Source organism: Poecilia mexicana, unplaced genomic scaffold (assembly GCF_051168715.1).
Source record: "Poecilia mexicana isolate PSO_F unplaced genomic scaffold, ASM5116871v1 scaffold_23, whole genome shotgun sequence".
NCBI lineage: Eukaryota > Metazoa > Chordata > Actinopteri > Cyprinodontiformes > Poeciliidae > Poecilia > Poecilia mexicana.
The window spans coordinates 8867672-8881039 of record NW_028263392.1 but is presented as its reverse complement, the minus strand read 5'-3'; the positions used below and the strand labels follow the sequence as shown (position 1 = coordinate 8881039).

Genomic DNA, 13368 nt, shown 5'->3' with positions numbered 1-13368 from the left:
TTTTTTTTTTTTTTTATCAATGTTGCAGTTTTTTTTATACCTACAGATAAGCCCAAAATGACATTAATAACAAACACCTAATATGTATCCAAATTCAACTCGGATCAGCCGAATCACAGCAACAATCAGGTTCAACTGTGTGCAATCCAATTTGATTGTAATTACAGAATAATTAAAGCCAGTTGAGCCAAAAAAAAGCTACTAAGGAAGCTCTGCTAATTTCCATTATTGGTGCTCCTATTACTCTGAGCTTTAACACAAGGTGGCACTGATGTGCCTTTAACGCTCTGTCAGCAGCTATTAATGCAACAGAAGAAGAAAAACAGCAGCAACAGTTTAGCTTTGGACTGCTATCAATCGAGATGTTTAAATATACAAAACAGAATCCTCAAACTCTAAATATAAACAGCATATCTGGTCAGCTGGATGGAAAACTACTCTTTATTTCTGCACCAACGTGTATTTCTGAGGCAGAGCTTCAAAGCTCATGGAAGATGGTGGAAAAAGAAAGAAAAGCCTCCAAAAAATAAATTTGATTTAAATATTTAATCCATATCACCATTGCAATTCTCAGCATTCCAAAATAAAATAAAACATTTTCCTGAAATTCTGCAGTTCTACTCTGGACGGCATGTTGATAAAATAAAACACAAGACGACAAACTCGCAATAGTATTCTTAAAAATGTGCAGATGAGGTGGTTTTTGGATTAAGTGCTGGAATATTATGAAGTCTAACAGTAAAATGTTCAGTAAAAATACGAAGGTTTCATTCTGTCATGACATCTATATAAAATGCGAAACAAAATTCTGACATGATTTTAGTTTTTGTCCGTTTTATTCCTACGTATCGCTATAGTCACATCAATGTTACCAACTTTTAGTTATTGTCATTATTACATTACATATTTAATTGTTAAATATTTTACTTAAAGTATTTTCAATACAGTTTTTTTATATATTGTTTTAAAATAATAATATCTTCCGGTATCCACTGACACATTCAAGGCATTTTAAAACAATAACATTTGCTAAACTTTTTGCACGCATCACTAAGAGACTAAATGAATTGTAACTTTATCTCCTACAGTGAAGCATGGTGGCCTCTCTCTTTCAGGGCATTTTTCACAAACTCAAAAAGGAGGAACTGTATGTTTTTATTTCCCCAACGACTCCTCCATGCAGAAAAACTGCAAAGGTTAAAAGTTTGCTGCATAACTTTTTCTCTTTTTTTTTTTTTTAGTACTTTGAAGGAGGACACCCAGCTTAAAGATGAAAGGTAACCAAGACAAAATGACTGGTGGTGAGTTTGCGGTAACTGGGTTCCCCTGCGAATGTGCGGTAAGATGGACAAGCTTTGCTAAAGTCACGTGATATTCAGGACTTTCTTATGCTCAACTGCAGTTTGCCTCGGGTTATCGTCTCCATCTCCCCAACAACCAACAAATTGCAGTAAGACTGCGTATTATGAAGATTTGCACTGTTTTTTGTTGTTTAGTTTCTGTCCATATTTTCTTGTTTCCTACTTGATTCCTTCCTTCTCCAGTTTTTGGCACTTCCTGTCTTCCTTCTTTATTCTCTTCCTTTCAACTGTCCTTTATTCCTTCTTCCCTTCCTTTGTCTAGTCCTCATTTTTATCTTTTTTGATTCTGCTTTTTATTTTTTCCCTCCATTCCTTTTCTCACTTCTTCCTTCTTTCATTAGTCATTAACTTATTTATTTTATTCCGTCCTTCCATCCTTCCTTCCTTCCTTCAGTGCTTGCTTCTTTGAACATTTCCCCTTTCCTTGCATTCTTCTTTTACTTTCCCTTTTTTTCAACTTCCTTCTTTCTTTCCTCGTTGGTTCCATCTTGTGTTTTTTGAAAGTTTGGTATTAAAAGCATTTGGTTAGTTTATTTAAGTCTGAAACAATGAATGGCATTTGGGCATAAAACAGATGCACACAAACTCTGTGGTGGCCTTTTCTCATTTTCACTGCTGAAATACGCGATTTAACAAGACAATTTAATAAAACTTTACTAAAGATATTTTAATCTAATCTTGAATCGTTTTCCAACATTTTGTTAGCGTTTGGTTAATTCATCTAAAAAAAAGAATAAGAAAAGAAAAAAAGTGTCTCTTTCATCAGTTGCACAAATAGCCAATTTGAAAAGTCATGGGTTGACTGAGCAAGTTGATAACTACCTTGTGCAACAAGTAAGATTGCTATTGTTTGGTTTTGGGGAACTAGAACTCCACAGATGGTTCCTTTTTGCAGAACCTGTGTCATGAGACCGACTCCATGGAGCAGCAGTACGTGTTTTGTTTCTTGCACAATCAATGTTTTCAAGATAACCCGAAGCAGAGCATAAAGGTAGTACATCTTATACACTCAACACACCTCAATATGCATAAAAATAACTGTATCACATACTATATTTTACTCAATCTATGTAGAAATCAGTGGAGCCACTAGTTCTAGAAACAAAGTTTTATTTAAAAAGATGCTTCTGGCTAAATCCGCTGTCCTGAGAAGATCGAGCTCGTTTGTAGTTTCTTAATGACCAGTAGCAAAACATCTTATCCAAAATATTTCTGAAATAATGCAGTCCAATAAGTACTCTGAGACATTTAGAATGAATACAATCAAAGCACATTCATGCTTTGAAAAGGCCCAGTCAAAGTCTAGACCCAATTCTAACTCAGAATCTTCACGGACTGGCTGAGTTTAAGCTTTAAACAAAATTGAATGAATTTTACTCTCTATATGGGCAAATCTAGTAAAGGCATGAATGCCCGACTTAGTAGATTTGTTCTGATTTTTTTAAAAAGATTTTATTTTATTTCAACTTCAATTCACCTTTACGAACATCTCTAAAAAAAATAAAAAATACCCCAAATTTTGGTATTTGGGGGGCATTTTGGTAATCTTGGTATTTATAGAGAAACCTAATCCTGACATTAAAAATGAACACCACATATATCCCCAAGGGATCGGATGCCACAACAACAGAACTGAGCTGCACAAACTTGGACTTGTAGCCAAACGGGAGAGAAATATGTATCCACGCTGCTCTGTCAAATTGCTGAAAAAGCCCAGCGAACAAAGCATATAATCTCTGACTCCTTGCCCCGCTGGAGCCTGTAATTATGCCTATAAAACACATTCTATATATAAACAACAATAGACAGTTAAAGTGGGAGTTACATCAGGGTGTTCAGTGACTCACAGCGCAGAAGGAGCACACCCCATGTGCTTGTGGCGTTAGATTTTAAAACGCAGGCTGGAGCTCGGTAAAACGGACTGTGACGCGAAGGCCGTGGCCGGTCAACCTTTGCGTCACTCTAATCGGCATGCTGGCACACAGCCCACCTGCATTCAGTCAGAACAGGTTTTCTCGATTCCTGGCTGCGCGAGCCAAGTCACTTTACAAGAAAATAAACAAAAAATTTAAAGGAACAAGATTTGCCTGAAGCTCTGTGTAAGTTGCGAAACTTCACTTGAGATAATCCGGTTACTGTAACGACAATATAACAGGAGTCGGCGCAAAAGCAAAGCGAGAAAGCTTTCCTCAGGAGAAGCGCCGTAACCTAATAGAGAACAGGAAATAAGAAGCAAAGGAAAGTTTGTAGAGAAACACAACTTCACTAACAACCTCTCCCTTGGAGAGATGCAAGAGCTGTTTGAAAGCAGATAGCTTAACAAGGCGTGGATGAGTGTTAAAAATGTAAATGTTTGGGTATATTGGTGCTAAAATGAGAAGGAATCATTTCGCTGGAATACACAGAGAGACTTCTGACACTGCCCAGCTCCTAACGCCAGTTTGTCTTCTTCAAAGACAAACGGTTCTTGCTCCGATCGTTTTGCTGGACTCTTAATGTGCTGATAAGGTTTCACTCTGCAAGCCATGTACAAAATGTTATGAAATAGGCCAAGAAAGAATGTTGCAAGCTCCAGCAAGCAGTGTGTGCACGAAGTAGGGAAGCAAGGAGTGTTTGTTTGCAAGTGTAGACAAATACAGGAAAAGTTTAAATGCCGAGGCTGATTAGCAGAGACGACTCGATGATTTAGGAAAAAAAAAAAAATGGATTGTACCTACTGAATCTATTTGTGTTTCTAATCCCTCGCTATGCTTAGTCCGACCCTAAACACGCCAATTAACTGTCTTCTACCACCCATTTAAAACAAAATTCTCAAGGCCTCAAAAGTTATTATAGAAGTGTCATTCATGCTATTCCAAAAGCCCAGGGAGAAGGAGAGGCCTTATTTAGAGTTCAGAGTTGCAACATCCAGAGATGCAACAAACACAAACTTATTGCCGCCAGACTGTGGTCATCAAACAAACAGAATAAGATGTTGAAATCACCAATAAACTACTGTTTCTAACATCAGAAGGATCACCCATGCATACAAGACAAATAGCTTAATAATCAATTGGTCACTTGTCCATTTATTGAGTGGAAATAACTGTTCACTTCGCGTATCAATTTCAGCTGCGATTTGGCCAACATGAGGATTCTGCAGAAGACAGTGAGGGGAGCAGAAAGGGTGGTCTGAGTATCTTGATTGTCTGTCAAGACTCTACCGTCAGACTCCTCACAGCCTCGACATGCACTTTTTAGAGCTGCTGTCATCAGTAAAACCACCGGCCTGCTGATATGCACTGAGCTTTGCCTCAGGTCGCTGAAATGCTGAGCTGAAGTTGGCCAACACTCACCGTCTTTCAGCTCAGACCTCCCAATTCAGATGAATGTTTGTCTGGAAGACTAGAAAACGCAAAACACATGTACTGCAGGTCCTTCAACTGGAGCAGTGGGTTTGAATCAAACGACGACACAGGAAGAAGATCATCCTCATCAGAATCAATCTATCAATCTTTTTTATTTCTTTATATTCCACAGTAATCTACGATATGCCAAAAAACAGTTTCATTTTGATTTATGGTATTAGACTATAAATGGGTTTGATTCAATATTGCCCAATTCTTGATACACCGACTACTTAGAAATGCACTCATCAGGCTTTTCTTGTAACAGATCGATTGTCTTTGATGTCTGACCTGCTGTTGGATACAGTTTTATCTTGCAACTATGACAGAAACACATGTGCTACAGGTTCTTTAATATGTGTAAATGTAACAGAAAATTAACCAACTTCAATATCGCTATTTACATAAATAATATGTCAGGTTCCTCCTCACCCACCCAAAAAAGTGAAAGCTGCTTGATGCATTCACAGACCAAATATGGTGGGAGTTTTAAGTTTTGATTAATTTAATGTAGAGGAGGAATGATGGCATTAATCAATTTGCCTAAGATTGAAATCAGATTTTTTTTTTTTTACTTTTATTAAATGTATCATGTTTTTACCATGCATTTTGATCCATTAAGTTGTTGAAGATCTCAGAGAAATTCTCTCATTTTTCTGTATGCTATTAGTCACTTAGTAAATGTAAGACTTGGTGGAGAAATCTTAATGTATTGTACATATTTTACCTTTCTATACCAATCCAGTCACTAAAAAATTTAAAGGTACAGAGACAAATTTGCACCCAATATTCTTCTTAAATGATTACAAATGAAGCATTGCACTGAAACCCAACAATCATGATGACCAGACAGACAGTAAAAGCCACAACAACACAGCACTTTAACCTTAGCTTAGCTGCTCCAGCAACACCTAAACACACTGATAGAAACAAAGTGGCCTGCTTGTGTGTTGGTTGTTGTTTTTTTTACATTTCTGAAAGCAGAACTCGGTGGTTGTTTCTGAGGTTTGGGAGACAATGCAAGGCCGCCATATAAAGACTGGAAATGGGAGGAAAAGGAAGAGGGCAGTGTGGCCGCCCCTGCCTCACCTCCTGGGGGATACAGGGGAACCAAGAGACGGGAAGGGGAGGTGGTGGGATATGGAGGAGGTCCTGTGTGAGATAAATACAAGATAAAGACGTCCAGGTTTGTGCTCCTGGTAATTCTGACCCACCATAAAGTCGCTGCCGAAGTTGTCCTCTGCCCTGTCCTCGTCCAGTTTGCTCATGGCCTTCACCCTCTGGATAAAGTTTCTTAGGATGCCGGCTTGATCCATCCTTCAGTCCGCTTGTAACGTTGCCTTTTCCTTTAAAAAAAAAAAATCTCCCAAACTAACAAGGTGGGAATAATACAAAAGAGGATACAGGGGGTAGGGGTAAAAATGGGTAATAAATAAAAAAATAAATAGGCTTCAAGGGTCCTCCCAGAGAGTCATCGTCGGTCCGCTACACAACACATTTTTTTTATTATCGCCCCATGTTGTTCCTGCCTTCCCTTCTTTCTTCTGGACTATTTCCACAACGACAGCACTTGGTCCCGAAGAAAAGCGCCAACCGGCTCTGCAGCCCCACAAACAAGTTCCTAAACGTTGCGTGGTATCAACCGTAATGGCTTGGCGGTACAAGAAACGAAAAATAAAGCAAAACAGGACCCAAAAATTAGAACCACCCCGGTCCGGTCAGTATTTCCACCCCTCCCTGTCTACCTCGATTGCCACATTCACACACTGCTGCCGCTGCTGCTTGCTATTTCGCTACTGGGGGGGAACATCCGGACAGGGCACAGCCAACAAGAGGTAGACCCGCCTCTGACAGGAAATGTCTGCCTCTGATTGGTTAGAGAGAATACAATGTTGGAATCCCATTGGATAAAATGGATGCTGCTCTACTAAATAAGTGCGTGTGATTGGAGAGAAGACATGTCCGTTTTTTTGACAAGTATTAGTGTTGGCGCTTTCAGAAAATAATGTGACACAAATAAATAAAAAATAAATATATGCAAAAGAAAATATGCAATATATTTTACATTTACAGTATTTTTAGACATATTTATTTGAGTATATTGTTAGAGTACTTAGTTCAGCCAGGCTTCTTATTTTGCACAACTTGAATGAATAAAATTTAAAAAATAAAAAATAAAAGATGAAACAGCAAAAATGCAAATAATGCAACAATTCATTGTGCTTCAAAAATGTATTTAATTCAATATACTGCCAGTGTTTTATTCAATAAAACTTAAATAAAATGGAACAAACCACCACAGATCCAAAACATTGGTTTCATAAATAACACTTTAACATAAAAATAAACTAATAACTGGCCAAGAAGCAAAAAATATTTAGAAATACTTATTGATACAGAATTAAATATTTTTTAATATACTACCATTTTGGTGATATCCTTAGTGATAGTAATTGACAGCTCAAACTATACACCAGTAAATAAATGATGAAGTAACATAAAAACCATCTGCAAAGCACCACAATTATTCATATTGATTTTCAGCAAAAAAAACAAAAACATACCTAAGTTTTGTGGAGAACAAATATATTTATCATTTTGAACTGGAAGGGAAATAAATAATAATGGTCTTTATACATTTGTACAAATAAAAATCTGAGATGAAGAATATTTACATTCTGCTCCCGTTACTCGAATATGATCATTCAACTTAAGATGTGATATTGGATAATGGGAAACATGGCTGTCCACTTAAACTAAAAAGTGAAGCAATGAGGTCATTAATCAAAGAAGCAGCCCAGAGGCCCAGGGTAAATCTGGAGGAACTCCAACAATCCACGACTCATGTAAGACAACTGTTGGTTGGCCACTGTACACACATTTCTGTGGAGAAATCCTGTTTGGCACAAGAAACGTAGGGAACGGAGCACACAAAAGTTGATCTGGTCAGATGAGAACAAATCACAGTAATTTGGATTTGGATGAAGATAAATACATGAAATACACAGTTCGTCAATGTCCAGACCTAAGTAAAATCTAAAAACAGTGCCAAGACTTCAAGAAAAATGGTTTTCTCTGAATCTCTCCACCCAGTCTGACTGAGGTAGAGCTAATTGGTGCAGAAAAAAAACTTTTTAAAAGTTCCCAAAGGAAAATAGATTCTCATGCTTGTAAAACCATATGTTTGGGGCTGCAAATTTGAGATTTACAACTACATGATTTACAATAAAGAGAAGCACATAATACTCCATAATGTTGCCATTGCAAAGGACTTCAATAGACTCTGATGCCGCAGGAATTGTCCTCTGGTAAACACACACACACAGAGAGAGAGACACACCAAAACAAGGAATCAAGCTACTTTGTTTTCCTTTAGTTCTAGCAGTAATGGCAAACAAACCCATCCTTTCACTGCGACTGAGTGCGAAACAGAGAAGGGACGCGGCTGCTGTGCCAGCAAACGTATTGCTCACACAAGCTGCTTTTTGTTGCTCTTGTCTTCCAACTTATTTGCTTGTTACTTCCGTATATATTCAGTCTTTTTCTTTTCTCCCACTTCTGCTTCTGCTCTGTCCTCATTAGGCCTCTTCAGCAACAGAGACTGATCCAGCTCAGAGAATTTAAATGTACCTCTGCTCCCAGTATTTTTTTTTTTTTTTTTTTTTAGAAAATGAACTTTTCTGGTGAAAAACAAACAAAACAATGCAAAAGCAGTTTTTATTTCGTAATATGTATGCATCTGATGAATGACGAAAAAAAGCAAAAATGAAAGTTTTATGACTTAATTTTTGTCCAATATCTCGAGATTGTCCAAAGTTCTGTCTTGCCGTCTTTCTGTTTTAAATAATTAAATCAAATTAAATCTTCTCTCTTCAGCTCACCCCTCTGGGCCTCAGCAGGATTGTAGTTGTAGGAGCACCAATCATCAAAAATGGCCAATTTGTGTCAAGTAAACCATTTCTGTGTTGATTTATTCTGTTATTCCAAAGAGTTTATGGTGCCATGCACTATTACAAGGTTGCCATGTCTTTTAGAAAAGAAACAGACCCACAGCATTACAGATCCTCCACTTTACTTATCATTGCACATCAGATGATTTTCTACATATGCATTTATTTTAATTTATTTTATGTCAGACCCCGGTGGAATGTTTGCTATGAAAGAAATAAATCTTAGTCTCATCTGTCCATAGTACAAAATCAAGTTGAGATCAAATCTTTGGAAAGTTTGTATTGCTATAGGAAAGGCATGTTTATGAATCACCAGCCAAGAAAACAAAAGTTCGCTTTTGTTTTCTTGAAGCATAGAACATTTTTCCAAATATGTTCGGGGTTTGTCTTGTTGATATGTCTGAACCCTGAAAACTGATCTTAACTGAGATAGCTGAGGTTTTCAGTGGATTAGAGGGTTTACATAGGATACTCTCCCTTTCAGTAAATCAAAAATAAAAATTGCATTTTGTATATATGAAAGGAAATATGTGTCTAGTTTATTTGTGTATTAAAAGTAACTTTAGTTATCCAAGTGCCATTCTGTATACTGATGAATAAATGCTTCAGTCCACAGTGTGTTTTCTCTAATAGATGCATAAAATGACCTCATGACCTTTCCTTCTTTTCTCAGCGCTGGCTCTGGTTACTCTGTACTGTATCTGACCCTGACCTTTGATCCCCACGTGGGAAAAAAAGGGGCCAGAGGTTCACTATTTCACAGCAGGGGTCATTTACATATCATCTTATAAACCATTTCCTCTCTCTGTCCACTACTGCTGTGCTTTCTAACTTTCAACACAGCACACTATGTCTTGCTCTTTAATTCCCTCTGTTCCCTTCTTTTCTCCTCCTCTCTTTCTTTTTTTTTTCCTCTATCCTCCCTCTCTCTTTCTGGAATGTGCTGTTCAGAAGCAGCTGAGTAAAGGAATGTTGCTGTAACAAGCCCATGCACAACCCTGAAGGTAGGGAGGCTCCCTGCACCCACTCACAGAGCACAAATAAAAAAAATCTCCCTCCGCTTTAACAAAGATTCCCACTTCCTCACGTTCTGCTCATCCGCGAGGACGAGAGGAGCATGAAGATGCATGTTTGAAAAGCGGGGTGAAATGGGAACGCGCGGTTGGCACACGCAGTCGTGTAGTAGTGTAAAAAAGATGTACCCTGTGGGCCCTTAAAGGAGAGGTAGGTTACACAACCACACCAAGCCCCTGCCTGATTCAGATATTGGTCAGTATTAATTAACGGTGTGGGCCGGTATTACTAGGCGACATGATCGCCGTCATGCTTTGTGACTAATAGGAGTTACAGCAGCAGATTGGGTAAGAATAATAATAAAAAACGATTGATAAAGAGGCAGAAAATGCATCTCAGCTTCAATGTCAGAACTCGTTATGTGGAAATGAGTTTGATTATTTTCCTTTAATCTCATCTGTTTCTGCAACACTGTGCTTAAAGGCGTTTTTTTTTTTTTTTTTACTATCATCAATAACTTAGAATATTATTGAAAAGTTCATTTATTTCAGTAACTCAATTCACTAAGTGAAACACAAATACAGGGTGGGCCATAAGTTTCCATACATAGGAGAATGTAAAATGTATATTTCTTTTATATTTCAGATACCCAAGAAGATGCGTTTGACAAAAGAGCAAAGAATTGAAATTGTACTGATGGCTGAATCGGGAAGCGGTCGCATGGTTGCGCGAAACTTTAACAGAAAACATGGAACGAGCATCACACACACACGACACTGTGGCAAAACTTATTTGCAAGTTTCAGAAAACTGGAAATGTTGCAGATCAACCACGAAGTGGTCCAAGACGTGCAGTGATGACACAGAGTCCCACAAAAATAAAAACGGTTGTCCAATATGAAATGTTTATTTTTTTTCTCTGTATGGAAACTGTAGATTAACTGCACACAAATAGGGATCAATGTTTTCTGTTAATTATGAAGTATAAATACATCATAATTATCATGATATATAATTAAAATTTATTTCAGGAATTACAACAACTGAACAATTAGATTAGAATATTGACACATACCAATAAGAATCATTCTTAGCACAGAAATGTGGGCTTAAAAGTATTTTTGTTATGCTTGCTTAAAAATTATTTTAATGTGGTTTTTTTTTCTTACCATTTATCATGTTTTACCTGTAGATCAGATAGTTCAGATTTGGTCAGAGCGTCTTTAAAGGATGATCATTTCCAGTCGAAGATTGCTCTGTGAGACGTTCAAAAGCTTGGGATGTTATTAATCCAGACTTCTTTGAATTTCCATACATCCGTCTCTCTGACCTGCCTGCTGGGTGTCTCATCTTTATTCTGCTTCTGCTGCCTCCAAAAAATTATAATTATACACAATTAGAGTCTGTTTACCAATTAGTTAGTGTCTCAAGGTAATCAGATGCTTTTTATTTTAATTAGGGAGCAAAGGAATCAGCGCACAGAGACATGCAGCATTTTGTAGATCCATGTGAAAACCCTGCGTCATCTTATTTTCTCTTGGCAAACAAGCATTGGTCACATAAAGTGCACTGAATTTTATGGCTGGAATGTTAAAAAGGTTTACAGGTATTTTTTTTTTTTCAATGCACTGTATGACAAAAAAGGCAGAAAAACCTGCTTTTTCATATATTTGTGCTTCAAGTAGTTTTAAAGTTAAAGATTCCTTTGAGCACATTACATCCAGACCAGGATTTGTATTTGCTGCAGCCATAAACCAAACGCCAGCTCATCCAATAGAAATACTTGAGAAAGAAAGAAACTTTGTAAATCCAATTTAAACGCAGAAAGCCAGATTCATTTCCAGCAGGTTTTTGTCGCTCTGTTAAAAAGAAATGTTATCTGTCGAGTCCTTCAACCTGAAAAGAAGAAAAAAAAAGGGTTCTGGTGAAGGCGCTTCATTCTTGCTAGATTTTGTAAGCTTGTGTACTTTTCCAAAACTCTGAAATAATACAGAATAATGCTTCTTTAGGAATTTGCTAAAGTGCATATGTAAAGTTCTGCAGACATCTCTTCATAATATTCATCCTGGAAGGCCTCAGGACACGTCTCTGGATGTCTAAACTCAGATTTAACTTTAAGATACATCTGCATTATGAAATCTTATATTAATGGTGGAGCATAAGCCTGTCTACTTAATTATCCATCCATCTATTTCTTTGACCTCCTTAATGTTGCACAGGGTTCCATGTGGCTGGTGCTTTCATCCTGCAGTCATCAATTTAATTGCATCCAGAAAGTTCATGACAGCACAGAGCGACTGCAGCGACTAAAAGACAGAATCCGCAAAAGGTGTTTATATAAAATATAATGCCTAGTATAGAGAAACAAAAGTGTCAATCCTTTAAATGGATCAAAATATGATTTATTCAGATCAGTACTGAAACTGCCAAGTCAGAAATGTTGCTCTTGTACTGCTTTTTCTGTATAAAAACTGACTTGACATTAAAACTATTTTATTTTTAAAATATAAAGATATTTAGAATGTCATTTGCAGCAGGCAAGACACTGATTGGTCATTACTTCTCCACAGCTCTCGACAAGCAAAACTTAAAAATCCCATCAGATGTCTCTTTGAGAACATTATCGCCTTCAGAGTGGTTTTCCTCCTCAACAAATTACAGTTATGCAAAAAAAAAAAAAAAAAAAAAAAACTCTCAGGCTGTAAAATCTCCATTACTTCACAGGGCAACACATTGACAAAACCACAACAGCTACCACTGTAGTCATTACCTCATGGCACGCAGTCACACAAACAGTGAGTTACTTGTTTATGAGGACTAGTACATTACCCTAAAACAGAGTCATGTCTCCATGGTGTGTTTGTGTCCGTACAGCAACAGCGCGCACTCACACACTCTTGGCTGCAGCCAGGCGGTGGTGGTTAGATGCTCTGTCAGATTTAGACCTGTAATTACTGCTTTAACTTCTGGGGACTATATATTTGTGAGTATGTGTCTGTGTGAAGTCGCCAATCTAAATATACTTTTAAATGCCAGCATGTAGCAGGTTTACTGTTATAGTCCTAACAGCCTCTTGACTTTTACTAATCAATTAAAACGCCAAAATGCTTCAAGACCACGTGACTGTGAACTCCAGTTTTTTTATTGTACTTTTTTTATTGTCCATTTGCACCACTTAGTGGCCAATGTGAGATTTGTTTACTTTTCAGCTCCTGGGATCCAAATTCTGAAATCCTCCTCTCATGCGAAAGATAAAACTATAAACAAAAAGCTACTTTTTAAACATCAAAATGTTTATCCATCTGAAATCCAAATGAAGAGATAGGCTATCTGCTATCATTAGACGGGCTCGAAAAAAAAAAAAAGCAAGCAATGAAAGGGAGAAAGGACATCGAAGTTAGCATCCGATTCACCCTTCCGATGTTAAATAAGCGAAAACAGAGCCATCAGAAGCTACAAGTCGTATGCCAACTTCAGCTCATAAAGGCAATAGAAGCCGCTCAGTTACGTTTTCTAAACTAAACTGTAGCTCAATTTTCTCTAGTTCAACATGCACCAGGTTACCCATTAATCCAGCTGTGATTTAAAATTAAGCTACTTAATAATACACTTTGTTTCAAACAGCTACTTTAGAAGTAAGTGGGAAGATAGTCAAACA

The 13368-nt window shown here is 37.4% G+C and overlaps 1 protein-coding gene across 5 annotated transcripts in view; it reads right to left on the bottom strand.

Annotated features, from left to right (window-relative positions):
• The window catches only part of ptpn12 (protein tyrosine phosphatase non-receptor type 12), a 43081-nt gene extending 35880 nt beyond the window's left edge, over positions 1-7201 (bottom strand). The window contains exon 1 of one of the 5 annotated variants that reach the window (XM_014992591.2): positions 5962-7201. In XM_014992591.2, the coding sequence (XP_014848077.2) occupies positions 5962-6063 (102 nt within the window). In that variant the 5' untranslated portion in view covers positions 6064-7201. The remainder of the gene's footprint in view (positions 1-5961) is intronic. The other 4 variants (XM_014992588.2, XM_088003383.1, XM_014992589.2 and 1 more) reach the window with 4 other exon arrangements.
• Between the last annotated feature and the right edge of the window lie 6167 nt (positions 7202-13368).